At 45.7% G+C, this 23,052-nt stretch overlaps 1 protein-coding gene across 1 annotated transcript in view; it reads right to left on the reverse strand.

Moving 5' to 3' along the window:
- Positions 1-23,052, reverse strand: part of BAG4 (BAG cochaperone 4) — a 260,231-nt gene that overhangs the window by 185,800 nt on the left and 51,379 nt on the right. The window contains exon 2 of the mRNA XM_069617941.1: positions 5,200-5,304. Coding sequence (XP_069474042.1) covers positions 5,200-5,304 — 105 coding nt within the window. The remainder of the gene's footprint in view (positions 1-5,199; positions 5,305-23,052) is intronic.

Here is a 23,052-nt window from a genome sequence, read left to right on the forward strand (position 1 = left end):
AAAAGGATTCGAGCGTGCCAGGTGTCACCGGTAAGTGAAACAAGTACTCTCCGCCCCTTAGCACAAGTCAGACCAAAATTTGCCAGTTTAGTCGAAGACTCTTGAAGGTTCGAGCTATGCAGTTTCACAGCGATCTGGCTTCCAGCGGCTGCGGGACAGGACGATCGTCCGTGACGGGCAGTAGCCTTTTCTCAGCTCACGAAGAGAGGAAGACAATTCCAATGCAGCAGGCTTCAGGACACAGGAGGATAGATGAGCAAAGCACCTACAGTGACCGCCACCACAATGTAGTGACCACATACCACAAAGTATTAATTGATGTACATAAAACTTAAAATCCAATTAATGTATTTTTGCTTTTCTACATTAAATTAGGTTTTAATTTGACTCATGAATAGTCTTATATAATTAAGTTTAATGAATATGTGCATCTGATCCCACAAAACGTAAACAAGCTTTAGCACAGTATGTCACAAAAGAATTGCTTGTATGTTTAGAAAATACTTCCTCCTGCAATACAGACTCTGGGCCCATCTGAATGGACCTAGATGCATTCAAGTGAACAACATTCCTTTACCCCCTTCATCCCACCTCCTTTTTTCCACTTGCCTTGCACCATATTCCCCATCCCCTTATTTTCTCCACACTCCTTCTCTTCCACAGACTAAGGTCTGTATTTCGCGAAGGGGTGTGCTTTTAACCTTTACTATATGGCAACTTTCAGACAAGCCAGGTTCTATGACATCACTTTGGGGTGCAAAAGCCTTGCAACACAAGTCTCTGCAAAAAAGCATATTTAATTCCATCCCGCATCTGCAACGGATATGCATTGCTGGAATCTTCAGAAGAGTGACACTGCAACAAGGAATCCAAGGGTGAAAGGTCTTGGATATGCAGAGGATTCCCAGGGATGCCAAGCTTAAAAGAGGGAGGCTGTCAGCAGCACAACCGTCGACTACCACTGTGCACTGTACTCCAATGTCATAAGCAAAAAATATCAGAACACTCACAGTAAAGCACATCCTTATTTGCATGTTTTATGTCGTATCTAGCTTTGGTGTCTACAGAACCATATATTTAATAGATGGGCAGAAGGGAAGAATAAAGGGTTGCTTGTATGACAAACGGAAATTATCAACTTTCATTACTAAGATAGAATTAGCAACTTCCCTTTTTTGGGTTTCCTTAATGAGGGAGTGCCAGATTTAATCAGAATACCTGGTATGGCAAGTAGGGGACGAGAGTTCTTGCCCGCTTAGTGTAGGCAAAGAAATCTCCCTGCCAATGTAACCCTCTCGTGGAGTTAACACACAGAGGGATCAATTGAGAGAGATGGGCACCAGCTGGAAACAGAAACAGTCTGTTGCACGAGGAAGGCCGCAATGGAATTGGGAGACTAACATAAACAAGGATGATCAAACACGGAACAAGAGAAAGAAGGTGATGTGTTAACAAGAGTATCGGAACTGAGCTAACCTGGAACTGGTAGTTGAAGGTTCCCGAGAAGAGGAGAAGCACTCGTCTAGCAGCAGACAGATTACGGAGAATGCAGGATATGACCCTCACCTTGCAGAAGAGAACAATATTTAACAACTATGGTAGCCCCCGTAGAAATAGAGAAGAAAAAAAAGAAAACAGGAGAGGAGACATTCACTTATCAACAGCCAAGTGAGGGAAGATTGTCCATACTAGGAGTGTCACGGTATTAGTTTTATGACGGTACAATAACCTTCTTGCCAAATGACGGTATATCATGGTTATCGCAATATAGCAGGTGAAGTTAACTAATCTTAACAAATATTTTCTAAAAGGTCATAAATTGTCAGATTTATCCTCACAAACAAAACCAGGCACCCAGGGCCAGAATTGGGCTTTTCAACATACTTTCCACTGAAATGCCACCCCTTGCTTCCACCAAACACAAACACACGTGTGGAGAGGAGGGGGGGGGGGGGGTGAGCCCTGCTGCGACTGGCAAAGCAAACTGAATAGTTTTTCTTAAGTGGTCATTTAGGCTGTTAGCTCCCCCACTGGCCACTGGTGAAGATGAACATGTTGCCATCCATCTTGATAACCTGCATGCCACAGATCAATGGAGTCTGATGGTAGTATACGCTTGTGCGCATACATATCACACACACACGCGCACGCGCACCCTCTCTTTACGTTACAGCCTTTAGTTTACTTGCGGGCCAAAAGGTGTTCAGTAATCACGGACATGTTACCCTTTGGTATGGCAGCAGGGAATACCCAGAGAGATGAGTAAATTTCGCAGTGTGACTTATTATATGTAAATTCAATGATAGAACCAGGGAAATCCCCCATTGTCATATGTTTAGAAAACATCCATTATAAATATATAAACCCCAAAGCCGCCAACCCAAGGTAAACCCTTTTCCTTCTTGGCACTGTATTTATTCTTCCTATTGCTAACATATTGATTTTGTGACAGGCACGTGTGGTTTATGGAATGGCATTAAAAACTGCTCCAACTGAAACTACTTGGCAGACGGCAAATCCAACAGTGCAAGACCAAGACTGTGCAGCACTTGCTTACTGCAGCCTTTCCAAATCAGATTGAAAAGCACACTTAACGGTATGAACGGTATACCGGTATAAACAATGTGACGGTTATTATTGTTCAATTAAGTGGTTCACGGTATCTTTAACGGTATACCGTAATACCGTTACATCCCTAGTCCAGACACCACACCTGTAGTATATTGCCCCAAGAAAACTGACCTGATGAAACGAAGACGATTGAGTGCAGTAACCGAAAGACTCTAGTCCCAGGGGTCACCTGTACAGACGGCATGCGAACACCAAACGGCAACGGAGCGCCAGGGGTGGAATCCCAAGAGTTCCTGCGCTGGACTTAAGGCAATACACAAGAGGGATGTGTCTGGTTGAGGCGAAGGGCTTTCACTGAGTCCGGAATCCTTCTTGATGAGCTGGCGGGCTAATAGTCCAAAATCATCTGATGGAGTGATTGTGAGAGCTGGGAAGTCGTTTATACAGTCTGGGTTTCCGAGATGAGTTGTAACAATGACAAACACAGCAGGCAAAAGCAAGTTGTTTCAACAGTCCGGGTTCATATTCAAGGTGGTGCAGAATCAAGAGGCAAGGAAGGGCACAGGGACAAAGGTAAACAAGGTAAGCAAGGGTCAGGATCGAAGCGTACGTGAAAAGTACGAAGCGCCTGGTTTCAACAAAATCAGAAGCGCCGGGTCCTGAAAACCCAGAAGCTAAATACTTGTTGCTGGAGAAACGTGAACCCGCCCCCTAACGCGTCTTCTGCTGGAACCTTACTGGCGCCAGAGTCGCCACGGCAACCTCCAGGTTGTTTGAGGGTTGTATCGGGAGCATGGGGGCGGGGATACTTGGGAATGCCTGCGGCGACTTGAAACAGGAAAAAAAACGCCCTAGTCTGCCTTGTTCGTGGGTGGCGAGAATTAAGAAATGTGCCTAGTACCCTGCATATTGGTGCCCCTGCAGGGTCTAAAATAAGCACCAGTGGGAAACCTGAAAGGTATTGCCCTCCCCTGGGATGGAATCCTGACCGTACCCACCCCCAAAGAATTCCTTAACCCCCTCGAGGACCAGAATCTAACCAACAAAGCAGGAGCATGTATATTGCCGGAAGGCTCCCAGGTACTGTCCTCAGGGCCATAGCACTTCCAATCAACCAAATACATCCGCACACTCGGGTGTCCAAGATACCACAGACTTCATACTCGTCTAAGGGCTGCGGGACCAGAGCGGGGATCACCACGGAAGATCGGGTGAAAAGGTTTCAAAAGGGAAACGTGGAAAACGGGATGGATCTTCCAAGAAGAGGGCAAACCCAAACGTACAGCAACAGGATTGATGATATCCGTAACAGGGTAAGGACCAACAAAACGAGGTAGCAAGGAGCGACGACCAGGGAGGCGAAGGTTACGAAAGAAAAGCCAAACTTTGGAACCCACCACGTATAGAGCAGGGATTCCATGTGCGTCTGCAAAGGTTTCATCGCGGACCTTAGCCTGATGTAAGTGCAAGGCAATCAAATCATGTACCTTAGTCATATCCCTAACACAGGAGGAAGCAGCAGGGCTGGTTGAGGACGAGAGGATGTAAAGGAATGGTACGAGGATGGCGCCCGTACATAGCAAAAAAAGGGAGAAGAACCGGTAGCAGTGTGAAGAGAGTTATTGTTCGCAAATTCGGCCATAGTCAGGAGGGAAAATCAGGAGTCTTGATACTGCAGGACAAGGGAACGCAGAAACTGCTCCACCTCCAGGTTGTTTGAGGGTTGTATTGGGAGTGTGGGGGCGGGGAAACTTGGGAATGCCTGCGGTGACTTGAAACAGGAAAAAAGGCTGTAGTCTGCCTTGTTCGTGGGTGGCGAGATTTAGGAGTTGTGTGCCTAGTACCCTCCATATTGGTGACCCTGCAGGGTCTGGAATAAGCACCGGTGGGAAACTTGAAAGGTATTTCCCTCGGAATACTGACAGGGAGAGATATTCAAACCCCACCCCTTGCTCACCCTCTTTACCCCAAACTTTTCTTTCGTTGACAACCGTGTATTTGAATAGTGTGTACGGAAATCATTAAGATTGGGTCATGAAAATGTCTCAAATTTGTTTTCCAATTACAAACAGAAAGCTTACTTCTCTCCGATGTCATGAGTGCATAGTGATGTGTGTAAGCGACACTTGTAAGGAATACCTCAGTATAAAGCACAGCCAATATGTCACCATAACAGACATTCAGCGGGATCTACTGAAGACTCCTACAACTGGCAATCAGTGCAATATGTTCCTTGTATGACATTTGAAGCAGGCCATAAAATGTTCACTCACCACTAGCCGTTGGGAAGTGATAGTTGACTTTTGGCGAGTAAGAAACGGTGTGCCGTATACAGGGCTTAAAATGTGCCCCTTTCATTGTTGTGCTGTATGCACATGGGGGAATGAGGTGGCAATTGAGGTTTTATGCCTCGATAGTAACTTGCAACTTGAAATGCTAACCCTAAAGCATACAATTTCTACAAAGTTTGATTTTAATTTGCTCCCCTTATTGATCCACAATGCTGCTGCACAGGAGGCTGATGGATGGCACCACCCTGCCGCTCTTTTACATATATGCAGACTAATAGATTGTGGCAAGTTGATGCACTACAAACGCAACCAAGTATAAATGCGGTTTTGGACATACCTGGCCTTGCATCTCAGGACCCACAGGATATGTACTTGGATATGAAGGTCGAGTAGGAGCAGGTGCGTTCCAATAACCGGGATTGTATCCAGGATAAGGCTGCTCCTGCGAAAGCAAAAAAAAAGTTGGCTTCATTTTAAAATGCTGTATAACAAGGGGGGGGTGGTTACCGCCGTTCAAATTTGGACAATTCTCAAATGATAGAATGTTATATTTAAGGGGAACTGGGGTGGTGTTTCAAAGTAGTCACCCTATTCCAAACTTGCAAGTGCTTAAACATGGACTCGCATTTTTCTATGAAACAGAGAACAGATCAAATCAAGTTCATTATAGTACACCCTTATTCAATCAGGGGACATGTGTTTATTTACATGTAGTTAAAAGAAAATCACAAACATTTTCAGGCAAGACAAATTCATTGTGCAACCTATTGCCGTGGTGTATGGATCAAAAAGAAATAGACATTGTTGAACACTAGGATTGTCCTTATTCAAAGCAAAACATAGATTCTGTGTATAGAAATATGAGCAACATTTCTGTTTAGTTAGAAGGATATTCCCTTTACATGAACCTGTCTGCAAAACAATTGGTGGGTTCTTAATGTTTGAACCAACAATGTTGTTTATAAAAAAGCATGTATATACACAAATGTGCTACTACTGTGGTCTGCTAGCAGAGCTAGGGTAGTCTATAGTGCAGTCAGTGTTTCTGGCATCAAGATATAATACAATCGTCCCAAACAGAAAATACACAGAAAATTAAGTACATTGTGTTCTGTGGACGCCATTAAGTAGCTGTGTACTGAACAATGCGGTCAAGAGAAAACAGAAAAAGGGAAGTACACCTCTCAAGTGTGTTGTTTACAGAGTTCGACTTTTTTAAAAAAAAATCCCAATTTAATTTAGAAAAAGCCTAGTTCTGTTGTTTTGTAGTGAAGTCTTGCACATTAATGGGGTGATGGCCAATCATTTTAAAATGCCACACCAAAGCTAAAATAAAACTACTTATGGCCCAGAGCAGTGGCATGTTCAGGCTTACTGCTGCCATAGGCCAACTAAGAGCTTGTGCCCTCTCCCACCCCACCCAACTTGATTCTACCTCTGCACCTTCACCAGATTCTGCCCCTTGAACAGACTGCCCTTCTTGGCCAAACTACGTCACTCCAACCACATTTTGCTCCATAACATAAGGGTGCTTTGAGGGCTGCGGCAGGCTTACAAAGTTATTGATTGCACTCCATCAAGTCAAGGTTTTTTTATCTTCTATATTATTTTAGTTGAAAGGGTGTTTTCAGATCTCTGCCTCCCAAGATTTGGAGAAGGCAGCGTGTTCTACAGTTAAATAGAGGTACTTTTTGAGGCAAATTGGCTACCTTTCGGTTAGGTCAAAAAAACATTTTTATAGGAAGTGATCAAAACATAAGCTGCCTGCCAACTGGGCATAAGGGAGGAAGGGTTGGAATGAGGAATTTTTGTTTGTGATAATATCCGATTTCGCCAGAGTTGCCTGCCGTCAACTAATGAGAAGCACCCAGACCAGCCTGTAATATGAATGTTTCAGGAGCATAACTACATTTGTACATGCAGTCTGGTCAAATGGTAAAGTTTACATATGAAATGTGTTCTAGGCACATTTTATAAACATAAGAACTTAACCTTCTCTTGGTTACAGCTCTGTTAGCAGGTGGGCAAAATGGAAATAAAGCAACTTATCACCAGATGCACCTCTAATCGCTTGGGCTGGAACGCTATTGAAAGTTGGAAAACTAGAAGTGGCATTTTCAAACTCTGCCTGGGCATAAATACCTCAGTAGAGTAAAGCCACTTTGATAAGGTATTTGCGAGGGCCACCCCCAAGCCTCTCTTCCCCATTATCTAGTCCCCGTTCCCACACCTACCCACCTACCCCTTATGTGAAATACCTGAGGGGTTTTTCCCCACCTACTCCCTGAGGAATCCTCTGTTCAGGTGGTCAGGGGATGTCCATCGCTGTTGGATCCAGAACCTGGGGGTGGACAAGCGAGGGAGGATAACCTGGGTAGAGGGTCCACAGGGATTGGGAGGGAAGAACCCGAAGGTGAGACATGGTATCCCCCTTTCTCCAACACCCCACTGCCCGACATTTCCTCTGACTTCATGGGATACTACGAGTCCTAGCCTGTTCCCCCTCCCTATTTGCAACACGTAACGAGATAAAGGGGAGGCATCCGAGAAAAGGGAATTAAACAGTACCCAGTTTCTTGCAGCAACATGTTACCCCACCCCCCCTTTTCCAGGCAGCAATGTACCCGATTTACTAACAATCCCTAGCGAACACTACGAATTCCAAAACACCCCCTCCCCATTTCCAACTAACACTGGGAAGAAGAGGCGACAGAGCAGTGAGAATTGCTTTGGAGGAACACATCAAGAAACAGAGGGACGACTGCTGCCAACCCCCAGTAGGCTGTCCCTCTAATAAGGCCAGCCAGGGTCAGGCAATCAATCACACCCATGCACACCCGACTTCACTTGACTGCCCAGCAAGATACAAACAGGTGTGGTTTTACACAGAGTTGAGTGAGCTGGGGATGCAGACAGGACCAGACGGAGCAGGTAGCTGCAGAGGAAGGTGCCTGGAGAGTCCGGAGGAGAGCGGAGTGGCAAATTGCTGGCCTGGTGTCCAGGAGGAGCTGCGTCTCCAGAGAGTCGGAGAAGGGCAGACTGCAGCCTGCTGGCTGTGTCCAGGCAAGTGCTTGTTTCCCTGGGCATATTGATGGAGTCCAGGTGTCAGAGGGGGCAGTGAAAGAGACCCTGAACCGAGGCTGTGTGAAGCGGAACACAAACAAAGGTAACATGGCACAGGTGAATTTCACAAATGCAAATTGAAACCCGGTATGCGTGTTTAGTGAAAGCCGGTTTAGATATAAGAGAAAAGGAAATGTTATAGCAAGTTAAAATCTCACAAGATAGCTGAAAGTAAAGAAAAACATGCTGCCGAAGGGAGCATGCAAAGTAGGAGCAAAACGTTGAAATTAATTAAATAAAAGGCAGAAAGACAGACAAGAGGCCAAATATAAGTAACACTGAATTGCATTGTAAAACAAGGATAAGAGAAGAAAGCTTGAAAAAAGTGAAAGGCATTTTGTTACTGGTAGTGAAAAGACAACAAGAAAACATTTAAGAAATACCTTTAACTGGAAAACTAGCAATTATAAGAAACAGAGTGGTCCTGTGGGAACCAACACATTATCGAAAGTCTCTCGTGAAATAAAAGTAAAGATCCCTGAAGTGAAGAGGAGCTGTGTGAAGATCAAAGTGTGATCAAAATAGAGAGCCTAATTGTGAAAAACTGTTTTGAAATTGGAAAAGAAAAGTTATATTGTGAAACCAAGAGAAAGAGTGACCCAAGAAGAAAAAGGAAACCGAACTTCCAGGGTGCCAAAGGTACGTTTACAGGAAAGCAAGCAAGAGTTCAAGAGGCACGATTTAGAGTCATGTTTAAGAAGAAGCCACCGTGATGGAGTGGTCAAGCATAGGGGTGAAAGAATAATATGCGGCTCCGAAAGTCTCCGACAAGAATTATTGGAAGCTAAAAAAAAGGATCTGACCTCGGGTGAGGTAAGCCTGATAGATCCACTCCATCACATTGTTGAAACAGGCCCATGTTACGCTGAAAGAATAAGAACTGTGTTATGGTAAAAGATAGTGACTCAGATACGGGAAGCCTGAGAGACCTGTTCTGATTGAAAATACTGCATTGTAAACTAAAGCACAAGAACTTTAATTGTTCAAACTGAAGTGTAAGAAGGTTGGGGAAGGGAACCCCCCCCCTCAAGTATTGGGAAAGCAAAGATGATGAACCCATTGTGAAGTGAACTTTGTGAAACTTGTTTTGGAACTGACATTTATGAATCCTGAGAAGGAGAATCTTTGAGGAAGAGTCTATGAAAGTGAACTTTGGAAAGCTTTTGTTGAACTGTTTAAATCAATGGAACTTTGATGCTCCCAAGAGATCCAAACTTGGGGCAGGGAGTTGTGAAGGATCTCCACTTCCTAAGCCATTCTGACATAAATTTGAATACACTCGTTTTACCTACATGTCCCTAAACGTATTTGTTGTAAAGCGTGAGGGAAAGCATAGGTTTATGACAGACTATTCTTTTGATTTGACGGACTGAGTTGGACCAATTGGTTTTCTTTCATGGTCAAGGCTACTCCCATTATAGTGTTCGGGCCAGTTAGGAATTCCCCCCAACCCTTTGAAATACCACAAAGGTTTTTGAAACTTGCATTACCGGTGTCTTTGCCTAATGTTGATACCAGCTTTCCTCACAATACCCTTACCCCAACCCCCCCAGCCCCATTTTTATTAATTACTTTTTCAGGAGAAAACTCACAAAAAATGCCTGGCGATGTAAACATCGTGCCCTTGGAACCTTTGGCTGTGCATTACAAAAAGAATAATGGATAAGGGAAACCCTGAACGTTCATGGGTGGGAGGAACAGTGTTCTTCATAGCTGCGCAGTGCAGGCAGCTTTTTTAACAAAGTAGTACATACTGTTTACATCATTGCTGTTTGTGCCATTGTACAAAATACCCAACACTCCAGAGTAAAAACGAGTAATGTGTCGGACGTTCTAGCACATTACCTTTGAGGGTGTGCTTTGGGCTATAGCTCTTGCCAACTTGCAGTTACAGCAATTTAAAATGTGTCTAAAGACCTAGAGTTGGTTAGACTGTACAATACATGGGTAAATTGCAATGCGGGTTATGGATATAGATTTCCTGCTGTCATCTGCGGTACTGTTTCACAGTAAAATTTGCATTTAAAATCCAATTCATGTAAAAGTGATTTACAAACGTGAAGGTTATGCTTTGTGTGGCATACTTTGCAGTTGGTTCTCCTGGTAGTGCTCAGCGTGCAGCTGAATGTCAATAACACATTAACCCAGAAGGGATGCCAGTTGCCTTCTTGGCACTGGGCTGCTTCTGGAAAAATGGCGGAGCTGATATCTTGACGGGACACCACAGACGCTTTTTTACAGCTGTAAAAACAAGGTGTACATTTTGCACAGTTTTTGTCCTCTCTCCTCCCACTATGGCTTTGGTTATCCGTTCACAGGGTTCTTGATGCACTTGCGCATTTAGATTTACTCTGCACCATTTTCAATCTCTTCATGCTTGCACCCTTTGGGTGGCCACAAGTCTCAGAAACGTGGGGCCTGCAGAGGGAAATTAGAGCTTGCTTTTGAACGTCACTTTAGCGCCCATCTGTGGGAACTCTGTGCTCGACTTCAGCATAGGCATTTAAGAATGTACATTTTTAACCTTTAGTTTTCTGGAAGTAATACCCTCATTTCTGCAATGCTTAAAACTTGTGTGCTGCAGTAAGGAAGTGCTCAGAACCAGGAATTGCAGTTCAAGATACTTAATAGATGGTTCTCAAGCACCACCCAGCCATAGACTCCACATAATGTATCCACAGAGATCGCTGAGAATCCAGCCGGGCTATGGACCAGAGGGAACCTTGACACACATATGGTGAGATTGCTCCAAACTTACATTTCTGGCATGAAGTAAAGACCAGAATACGGGAAATAACGATGAACCATTGATGGAAGGCCAGGCTTTTGGGTTATGAGGAATGGTCTCAGATGTGAGTGAAACATGGAAGGGCAAGAAATAGGGGCTGGTCAGCAGTCTATCACTATGCCCAAAATGGTACATTCCAAACACTTGGGGAAAACGCTAGCTCCAAACGAGCTGCATTGGTTAAAAGGGAGAATGGGATGCATACAGCATGGAATAAAAAATGACAGCAATCCTGAAGGAAATGTGGAAATGTACATTAAATGAACACCAGCTCATTCTCTAATCTGTCACATGACAGTTTTCTACTTGTGGTTCATAGGCAACTCCCAAACGACCTGTGTGTTAAGTTGCAGGCATTGCACAACATAGCATAGAGGACCAACTACCTTACTACGCCTGCATATAAACTGGAAAATGGCCCGCCCAGAAAAGGACGCAGGGAAAGAGAACAAGACCGTGCAACAAGAGACGCAAACACACAACACCGACAGAACCCACAAGAAGCAGCCCCACTGGAAGGAAACCCACCCAACACAGCCATAACCGGAAAAAAATCTACAAGAGAAAAATCCTTATACCTCACACCTTACCTCGCAACAACCACGATGCACCAACACCCCAACACGGAAACCTCGAAACATGCAAAGAATTCCCTGAAACACGCGGAAAAACGATGGGAGCACTCAAGAGAGAGGGAGGGCTCCGACCCCATCACACCTTACATCACAAGAACAGAGGGACAACATCGATTTCCACTACATCCCGAACAAGACGGCGAAGCACCGACAACCAGCAATGCTACCTCCCACCAACAATCGGACTCAATGAAGAAACCACCGCTGATCTTCATCCGAACAGCATCACAGCAGAAAAACCAAGATTAATCCGTGCTGTTACCAACTTACTGGACCGCTTAAATGAAGAAGCAGCCGTCGCCGTTCATCCAACCGACATCAACGCGGAAACGAACAGACAACTACAAACTTGAACAAATCACCTCAAAACAAAATCTCAACCAGAGAATCCACTGTAACCTAATAAACGCACGGTCAATGTCCAAACACTCAACTGAAATATACAACCTCCTTTCAGAAGGAGGCATAGACATCCTATTTATAACCGAAACATGGCTAGACGACAATTACAAGATCACCCTCAACAACTGCCTGCCTGAAGACTTCAAATGCATCCAAACAGAAAATCCAAAAGAGGGAGGGGAGGGTGGGGGGCGGGGGGGGTGGGGGGGGGGGGGGAGGAGAAGGGGACTAGCGATCATCCACAAGAAACAACTTGCCATCAAAATGGAAGATCCTCTAAACATCGAGAAATGCGAATCCTTAATACTACAACTTTCAGTAAACCCCAAAACTAACCTGAAATTCATATTGATATACAGACCACCAACCTACGATGCGACTTTCATAGACGCTTTCACGGAAGCAATCACCACCCTAGCCATCAAGTACAATCATCGGATCATCCTCGGAGATTTCAACATCAGGTTCGACGAAGAAACCACAACCACACAAAAATCCCTAACCGCCCAACTAGCAGCCATGAACCTACAACAACTAGTCAAAGGAGCAACCCACTCAGCAGGGCACACACTTGACACAATCTTCGCCAACAAGGATCTCATCACCACGGCACCCCCAATTCAAATACTGGAGCGACCACCTCATCATTCCATTCATAATCACAACGGCCCCTCCAACAAAAAAGCAACAAGAAAAACGACCCATCATGATGAAAAGAAATTGGAGAACCATAAAAAATTCCAACCTAACCGAACTCCTAGAACTCAGCAAACCACAAGCATCAACCAAGGAAGAAGCAGATCTAGACAAAAAAAGTTGCCCTACTTCATATCTGAATCGCAACAACCCTAGACGACATAGCCAAAGAAAAGCCCTCCACCCCATCACACAAGAAAACCACAGCAAAGTGGTTCACCCCACTACTCAATGCCATGAAAAGAAAAAAACGAAAACTAGAATCTGAATGGAGGACCAACAACACCTCCGCAAACAAATTGAAATTCCTACAACAGATCCGCTTGTATAAAAAGAAAATACAAAAAGCGAAGAGGAAACTTTACGACAACCGAATCTTCAGACCACCAAACGCTCAGAAAGAACTATTCCAAATTGTAAACGAAATAAAAAACCCACCGGGCTGCAACAATACGCCAATTCCATCGATGAAACTCTGCGAGGACCTCGGAGACCACTTCAAAAACAAAATAACCTCAATCCAACACACCATTCAAAACAGACCAAGCGATCACAGCGCAAACCCCACCGACACCGACGAGGAACACACAAACAAGCTACGAAACTTCCCAGAAATATCAGTTGAGGCTTTCGTCAAACTGGTAAACCAAAGCAACAAATCAGGCTCTCCTGTAGACCCCTGCCCCCCGGACATAAACAAAACAATTCTCAAACAAGGAACCCCCATGGAATACCACAGGAACCTCCTCAACCTCTCAATCTCAACAGGTAAAGTACCACAGGCCTTCAAATTAGCCTACATCAAGCCGCTACTCAAAGACACAACAGGAAACGTAGAGGACTTATCTAGCTATAGACCCATCTCCAACATAACGTACATAGCCGAATCGCTGGAAACGTACATCTACCGAATAACCCAAGAATTCATAGAAGAGCATTGCCTACTAGACCAGGCATAAGTTGGTTTCAGACCTATGAGAGGAACGGAATCGGCACTTCTCTCAGTATGGGACGACCTAAAAAACAAACGCAGACTCAGACAACAGTACTGCCCTGATTCTCCTTGATCATTCTGCAGCTTGCGACACCTTCAACCACACCATCCTCATAAAGAGATTAGAAGGATTAGGGATAACAGACACTGCCCTACTATGGATCAAATCCTTCCTAACAAACAGAACAGAACAGAAACAGTATGGATGAAACCTTTTAAATCCAAACCCAGAAAGTCCACGTGCGGATTACCACAAGGTTCATCCTTCTCCCCACTGTTATTCAACATCTCCATGTACCTACTAATCAAATTCATCAAAAAACATCACATGCTATATGCCGACGATACCCAAATAATCTTCAACATACAAGATACCCGAGAAGAAAACACCACACTAGAGAATTGCCTTGACATATTCAACTGGATGAACCTCAACCACCTCAAAATCAACCCAGGCAAAACAGAGATAATGATCGTCTCAAAAAAGGGAGGAGACAACTACATCCCCTGGCCAAGAGAGCTCGGCACCACAGCAGAACCACCATCAACTAAAAAACCTAGGGGTCCTGATGGATAACAATCTTACGCTAGAGCCACAAGTAAACTCGGTAATCAAGAAATGTTTCTTCCTCCTGCGAGCAGCAAAAAGGATCCTACCGTTCCTGTCGTTCGCCAACAAAACACTTACCATAATCGCTCTGATCATGTCCAGAGTAGACTATGCCAACAGCCTATACCTGGGCATACCCGAACGACTTCTAAAAAAAAATGCAACGCATACAAAATGCAGCAGCCAGACTCTTCCTCAAGCTACCCCGAAGAGAACACATCACAGCCGCGCAAAAAAAATACTACACTGGCTACCACTAAAACAACGAATAAAGTTCAAGTCCATGTGCATCACGCACAGAGCAATACACAAACAAGGCGCAGAATTCCTAAGCGACAAACTACGCCTACATCAACTGACAAGAACACTAAGATCAAGCACAGACATGCGCCTGGAACCAAAACCCTACAACAGAAAAAAACTCGGAGGATCCTCTTTCTCCCACCAACCACCCAAAACCTGGAATGACCTACCTAAGAATATACGGAACACAAACCACCTAGCATTCAGGAAACTCCTCAAATCATGGCTCTTCACAGGGTAACCACAACAGAGACGCACCAGAATGCGCAGACATTAAAACAACGATGAAAATAACTCCAATCCCGGCCACTCCCAACCTGAACAAACACTCAAACCAAAGAACTTACCACTCGACAGAGCATAAGATATCTTGGAAAATAGCCACAAAAGGAAGGCACCAGAGACTGAACACATACTTAGACCCAGACGAAAGCCCTCAAGTGACTCACCCACTCATGTACCGGACGCACCATATCCAGACCGGCAGACGCATTTGGATAGAATTGAGAATATTAGCATGGCCACATGTGGATGAAATTGTGGACATTGGTCCGCGTCGCATCTAGAGGGGACTTTGAATTCTAGCATGCCCGCCCTTAGACATAACTGTGAATATTAGCATGTCTACATCTAGACAGAATGGAGACTATCAGCCTGCATCACATCTAGATAGGACCATGAATGTTGGCATGCCCACACATAGGTGAAAGCTTAATGCCAACATACCCACACCTAGATAGATTTGTGAAATATTAGCCAGCGTCGCATCTAGATAGGACTTCGAACGTTAGCATTCCCGGCACCTATGCGAAACCTGAAGACTAGCATAGGCCACACATAGAATTGTAGACACTGGCCTGCGTCGATATGAAACTTGAATGTTGGCGTGTGCCACACCTGGAATTGTGAACACCAGCCTGCGTAGCATCCAGATAGGGTTGTGAATGATAGCATGCTCACACCTGGACAGATCCCTAGCCGGACCAACAGCACACGCGGCCTGTCACCGATCCAATACCCCCACCAAAGCTCAGCATCTGGTGTATACCGAATTGAAGCTGCCAACAGAACACCACTCCTCTTACTATCCTACTCCCTCTTCACCTACTAACCCACCCCACCTTATCATTTACAGATCCGCCAGAGCGCCTGGGGACCAGTTCCGTTGGTGATGGTGCGCGGTACAAATACCATTCAACATTAACATTTAACATTGTTCTAAATACCTTACGGTTAAAACAGCATGCACAAATATCAGCAGGTGATGACCCTCCCCCTGAGCTCGAGCCAAAGCTAGAGAAGAACACACGTTCAGTCTTCACCCTACCTGCATGTCTTTGTATTTAATTATTTTTTATTTATTTTTTATTTTCTTTACACACACCAAGCTTTGTTTTCCCTTGTCCGTTTGTTATCTTTCAGGGGTCCTGTGTCATTTACAGGTCATGCTAACACAGCTAAATAGATGTACACAATGACAGTTCCATGTGGTAATTCCGCCGCAATAATATTGTGATGCAAAAATACTGTCATATTTTTGCTTCGAAATTCACACATGGACCGTGCGGGGGACACCCCCGCAACCCTTGCATAATTTTTTAATGTGCAGGGACACCCATGCAATCCCCGCTCCCACCTAATATCCCCAACAAAAATATCCCCTATGGCGAACCAAATGCCCTTTTCTACGGCAATATTTTTGTTGGGGATATTATGTAGTGATACCCACAATCACTGCTGTTAAGACAGAGCCTTAGCGAAACAATTGTTATCGCCTCTGCCTGCTCGAGTGCTTTGTTTCATGCAAATAAATGCATCTATGTGACTGTTATTCTGTGAAAGTGTATCATTCTTGGTTTATATTCCAGGCGGGAAGGACTTTTTAAGAGAGGCTTACAGCCTTGCTCCAATTTTGACAGAAACAAGTAAACAGACTGAAAAGATGGGGGCCCCTTTCATAAATTACGCACTATGGATAATGGCTAATCTATACTTTCCCACTAGAATGGTATTCATTTGATTCTGTTAAGATACCAAGCCCTCTCACACATGAGGAGACCCGCTGGGACAGGGCTGCTGAAGACAGACTAGGAGATGAGAAGAGCATTTGGGAAGTAATGAAATAGCCCAATATGTTGAGGTTTGCACGTTTTTATAAAAGGGAACAACTAAACTACTTAGGAATCTATTCATTGTTTTACAAAAGGTTCACACCCCCGTTATTCACAAAGAATAAATGGACCATGTTGATTTTGTTATAAGGGAAATGTTGCGATAACTATGTGCACACTGTAATAAAGCTTTTGAACTCTAATAAGTTTAAGTTGGAAGCAAAAAAGCAGGTCCTATCTATTTGAACTGTGGGAAACTCAAGGGCGTCCTACAGTCTACTCCCCTTGGATCTGCTACTCAGGTGGCCAGGGAAATGCCATCCCTTTTGGATCCCAACCCTGGGGGTGGACAAATAAGAGGACCATCTGGGTGGAGGGTCCTTGGGGATACCTTTAGTCGAGACACGGTATTTCCCCCGCCCCCCATTTCCCCAACCATGGTGAAACCTTTATTGCAGGTGCAGTTAAGGGTTTATTTCTATCCATGTCCCATTGACCAAGAAAAGGGTATGGGAGGCAGACAATCCAGACAGGCTAGGAAGAAAGAAAACGTTTAATAAAAGATGGGTGAAAGGTCTTTGGGGACTGGGAGTGGGATGCCCTTGGTAGAGACACAGTATCCCCCCTTTTTCCTACTGATGACCAACCACCCCCCCCCCACCCTCCCCGGTGTCATGGGGTACTGTAAAGCAACTCTCCCGAGTTACTCATATAGAACTCCTAAAAGTAATGAAACGAGGAAGAGGCAACCAGGAGTAAAGAAGACTCATTGCTTTTATCACTCTAGTACTGGGACAAGGAAAAGGCCTGCTGAGAGTAGTAAAGGTCAGGCATGTCCCCTTAATACAGTCAGGCAGGGCTAACTGTGTTAGAAGACTGCAGGTGTATATGAGAGTTAGAGAGGAAGCGGTGACTGGAGCAATGACAGTGAAATTATGAAATTACAGCAGCAGAGAGGCCAAAGAAAAAGGGTGCTCGTTGATGCACTTTATCACAAATCTGTCTTTTCTGTGCATGACCTTCTCAACATCATGCATCAAGATAATTGTCAAGGAGTTCCCCCCCCCCCTTCTCACCTGAATCCGTTCTTTTACGGGGTCCTTGGATGCTGCCTTCTTTCCGATGGAACGGGTTTTGAAGAAGGCGGCCCGTGCCTCTGCTGAATCCAGAATGTGTTCAGTTTTCCTGGAGGCCGAATCCAGGAATCCTGGAGGCAAGGCAAGTTCGCTAGAACTAGAATACAGGAGGAAGAAGAAGGGGGAGGTTCAAGGAAGGGAAAGCGGAGTGGAAAGGAGAAGAACCGCGAGCTATGGAGCACACGTCTGGTTGCTACTTCGCAATAGCATTGAGACGCGTGGTCTAGAAATAGAGAAAGGTTACGTCCAAAGCATGGAGCGAGAAGGGTTGGACGGCCATGTTGGAGGTATTAATGTGTATAAGCCCGTTGTGACAGGGACCATGAGGCCCAAAAGGGGCGCACCCTGCGATTCATGACAGCATGCCTCCTCCGAAGACCCCTCCCTCCTGGTTTGCCCGGGTGGATGAGGTAGAATCTTCTGAGCAGCCGTAGGGCCTTGATGTTTGAGAGAGGTTCCCAGGTTCTTTCGCTAGGAGGATATCCTTTCCATTCAACCAGGTATTGAAGCTGGCCCCTTCTATACCTGGAATCACAAATCCGAGATACCTCATATTCCAATTGGTCATCGACCAGTATAGGAGAAGGTCTGGAGGGTTTTTGGGAGGATGGATAGTAGGGTTTCAATAAAGATGTGTGAAAGACTGGGTGTATCTTCTTCCAGGATTCAGGCAACTCGATCCGATAAGAAACAGGATTTATAATTTCTTTAATGGAAAATGGACCATATGTCACGGGATGACACCCTGTAAAGAGGCACAGGACACCCTGGAAGGGTTTCGGGTGGTTGTGCCGAAGTAAGGTGGACAGATAAGTACACACACAGCTGAAAGTAATGAGAACGAAGACTAATCAAGTGTAGCAAGGAATAAAGTACTACAGAATGGATTCCCTTTAGGGGTGTATGCAGATATAGGAAAAGAGTATTCCACGGACCTTAGGAAAAACTCTAGCCTTCTGCACAGTTTGCTATAACAGAGGCCCACGCTGTTTGCTCATGGCTTGGAACAACAGCTATGGGTGTCTGTAACGTAGAAACGAGACAAGGGAAGGGGCAGAGGTTGCCTGATGGAAACCAACAGACAAGCTCTGTACAAAAGGGTCTACAGACAGTACAAGAGAAGATACTTATAGACAAATCCAGGAAAAGGGAGTTGATAGCAAACTAGCAGAAGGAAATGAAGGGAAAGTCGTGTAACAGGATTGGATAGCAGAGGACAGTAAGGAACAAGGTTGAGAGCTCAGAGGAGCAGGAAAGCAATGAGCAAGCCCACAGGAGCAGGGCTGTAAGGTAGAGAGCCCAGAGGGAAAGGACTTCGGGCAGCGGAGTAAAGCAGGCTGCACGGCAAGGAGCTGAGAAGGGCCGGGCAGCAAGGAGTGAGCCCTGGGGGCAAGGCCGCTGACCGTAGAAGGCTGCAGAGGACTGTAGAGGGCTGCTAGGCTGAGAACCCAGCGGACAAAGGTAGGTAGCAAGCAGCGGAGCGTGAAAGGCTGCAAGGCAGGAAGCCCCGAGTACAAGGGTTGTTGGTAGTGGAGAGAAGCTGGCTGCGCGGCAAGGAGCCAGAAGGACCGGGCAGCAAGGAGTAAGCTCAGAGGAGCAGGGCCGCTGACTGTAGAAGGCTGCAGAGGACTGTAAACTGCAAGGTAGGAAGCCCAGAGGACAAGGGCTTTAGGCAGCTGGAGTGAGGCAGGCTGCAGAGCAGGGAGCCCAGAGAACAAGGGCTGTAGGCAGCCGGAGTGAGGCAGGCTGCAGAGCAGGAGCCTGGGAGACCAGGGCGGAAGATAGCAGCTGAGCGTGATCGGCTGCAAGGCAGAAACCCGGAAGGGCACAGGCGGAGGCTGGAAAGCAGCAGAGCGTGATCAGCTCAGCTACAATGTAGAGAGCCCGGCAGGGCACTGGATCCAAAGCCGGAGTAAGGAGGAACCGCATACAAGATCCGTAGCTCGAAGCAACAAGGTGCCGGAAAGACTCCTAATGCAAGAGACTGAGCTCCTGCAGGCAGCAGCTTTTATACCGCCCAGCCCAGCACAGAGGCAGGCTAATTGGTCGCACCTGGATCCGCACACCTGCAGACTATCGGCCTCCTCCCTCTGTTCCTGAGCTGGTGGAAGCAGAGCAAATCCCTAGGGCTTCTGGGGATTGTAGTTCCGAAGATGACGAATAGGAATGGCCAGGAAAAGATGGTTATAGCCAAGTGCATTGTGGTAAATGTAGTTTGTTGGGAAAAATAGAAAAGCACCAAAGTATCGCAAATGGGAAATAAGGGCCATATTGATCGTAAATGTATGCGCCCATGGCGCAGGCATGACACCATAGTACCGAGGGGCCAGTTTAATAGGCCGTAGATGTCGGGGTAGTAATTTTGAGGACAACCAGATCTGATCTCCGACTGCATAAGAAGGGCCAGGTCTTTTTCTGGAATCTGCATATTTCTTGGTCTGTTTCCTGGCCTTCTCCAAAAATTCCTTGGCTTCTTTATGTATGTTGACAAGGGTTTCGATCCAGGAGTCAACTGTAGGTATTGGTGTAGATTGGGTAAGAACAGAAGGTAGGACCGACGGATGAAATCCTTGACTGCAATAAAAAGGGGCTGATCTTAAGTGCCGAATGGTCAGAATTATTGTGAGCGAATTCAGCCACGGTATCAGGAGCGACCAGTCATCCTGGACCTTGGTGGCGAAGCATACTGTTCGAGGGTCTGATTGACTCGTTCTGTGATTCTGTTGGTTTGAGGGTGGTAACCTGACGAAAGGGCACACTGGATCCCTAAGCATTGACAGAGATGTTTCCAGAATTGTGAGATGTATTGAGGTCCGCGATCCAAAATGACCTTGGAAGGGAGTCCATGCAAACGGAATATGTGTTCCAGGAAGATTCCTGCTAGTTCTGAAGAGGATGGTAATTTACGCAGGGGCGTAAAATGAGCCATATGAGTGAACAAGTCTATGGTAACCATGATGGTGGTATACCCACGGGAGGGTGGCAGTTCCACAATGAAGTCCGTAGCGATAATCTCCCAAGGCCTAGTTGGAAATGTAGGTTGTAGTAGAAGGCCCGCTGGTTTCTTGTTATTGTGTTTATTTTGGCTGCAGACAACAGGATTAAATGTACTGCCGCACGTCGGGTCTCATCCTAGACCACCAGAATTGCCTTTGTATCAGACGGAGGGTATTGGTGACACCACGATGTCCTGAGTGTACGGTATCGAGACAGAGATTCATTATTCTCTGTTGTAGTCTTTTTGTAGGGATGACCAACAGATTGTCTGAACAAATAACCTTCCCGGACCTTTACATTCCAAGGGTTTCTTTTGGATTTGTTCTTCCACAGATCAGAGGATTGGGTTTGGGCTTGGATTTCGTCGAGGAGGTGGACTGCCTGGACCACAAAGATCGTGGGGGAAAACATCTGAGGATATGCCTAGTCTTCAGTGGGCTCGTAGTCAGGTCTTCGAGATAAGGCGTCGGCGATCAGGTTTTGTGATCCAGGAACGCGAGTGATATGGAACTGGTACTGGGCAAAGAAATATGCCCAACGCGCCTGACGACTGTTCCTACACTCCAAAGACTGTAGAATCTGGAGGTTCCGGTGGTCAGTACGGACCTGAACTGGATGTTTAGCTCCCAAAAGTAGATGTCGCCATTCAGTGAAGGCTTGGCGAATGGCTAACAATTCTTTTTCCAGGACTGAATAATGTGTTTCACTAGGAGTCAGAGTTCGTGAGAGGTAAGCAATTGGGTGTTCCAGTTTATCTCCCAATTCTTGTTTCAGGACTGCGCCAATGGCATAATTTGAAGCGTCCGTTTCTACCAGGAAAGGACAGCTATTATCAGGTTGAGCCAAGAAGGAGCTTGCGTAAACTCAGTCTTTAAACTCTGGAACGCCATATCCTGTGGTGTTGACCAGAGGAAAGGAGTGACTTTCTTCAGGAGAGCAACAATCGGTTGAACTATCTTGGAGAAATTAGATATGAATTTCCGGTAGAAATTGGCAAGTCCCAGGAAAGATTGAATTTGTTTCACGGAAGTAGGAGCAGGCCAGGTCAATATGGCTTTTACCTTTGAAGGGTCCATACCAATTCCTTCTGGGGTAAGAATAAACCCTAGGTAGTGAACGGAGGTCACATGAAACAAACATTTTTCAGGTTTGGCCAGGAGTTTATGATCTCGGAGTCTCTGCAAAACTGCCTTCACATGCTCTTCATGTTGTTTAGGATCCTTGGAAAAGATCAGTATGTCATCCAGATATAAAATAACAGAAACAGCATGTCAAAGAACACCCTATCCATAAAGCGTTGGAAAATTGCCGGGGCGTTAGCCAATCCGAAGGGCATGACTAGGTACTCAAAATGGCCAAAGGGTGTTCTGAAGGCGGTCTTCCATTCGTCTCCTTCCACGACACAGATCAAATGATAGGCGCCCCTGAGATCCAACTTGGTGAATATCACTGCGCCTCTCACGGCTTCCAGGATATCCGAAATCAGGGGTAACGGGTACCGATCCTTGAGGGTACATTGATTTAGCCCGCGATCAAGGCAGGGTCTGAGTTCCTTGGTATCCTTCTTCGGAACAAAGAAGGATAGAGAAGCACCAGCAGGAGATTTCGAAGGTCTTATGGTGCCATTTTGAAGGTTGGTATCCAGGTATTCTCTTAGGGCCTTCTTCTCGGGTTCGGAAAGAATGAATATCCTGCCGAAGGGAATCACTGCAGAGGGTTCTGTATCTATTACGCAGTCTTCGGGTCTGTGTGGGGGTAAGGCCTGGACAATGGCAGTCGAAAACACATCAGCATAAGCTTGGTAGACTTCAGGAACTTGCATGATATTGGACACCATTAGTGGTGTCTGGTGTTCCTTTGCTGGTTCCTTTGGGTGTGTTAATGGAGGTTCTAGGGATAGACAATGAGACATGCAAAACTCTGAGCCTAGGAATAGGGAACCCGCAGACCAGTTGATATATGGCTTGTGTTTCTGTAGCCAGGGCATGCCCAATACCAAGGGGTAATGAGCTGACTTAATAATGTCAAACCTGATCAGCTCTTGATGGTGATTTATTGAAGGCTGGATCTCCTTGGTCTGAAGGCTTATGGGTCCCGATGTGAGGGGTCTTCCGTCGATAGCCTCCACAGGCTGCATGGTGCTTAGTGTTTCGTAGGGAATCTGATGTTTATCAACCCACTCATGATAGATGAATATTCCCATAGCTCCGCAGTCTACCAGGGCCAAAATGGAATAGTTTGTATTCTTGGATGGTGATAAAAAGGCCTGTAGTACCACCAAATTGTTTTTTCCAGGAGAGTTCAAGGATGGAATGGATGTGGAGCAAACATCTCTCTCCCCGAAGCTCTGCTCCATCTAGGATTGGGAGCTGGCGTTTCCCGAACGCCGAGGGGG

This window comes from Ambystoma mexicanum, chromosome 10 (assembly GCF_040938575.1).
Source record: "Ambystoma mexicanum isolate Mex_15411 chromosome 10, UKY_AmexF1_1, whole genome shotgun sequence".
Lineage (NCBI taxonomy): Eukaryota > Metazoa > Chordata > Amphibia > Caudata > Ambystomatidae > Ambystoma > Ambystoma mexicanum.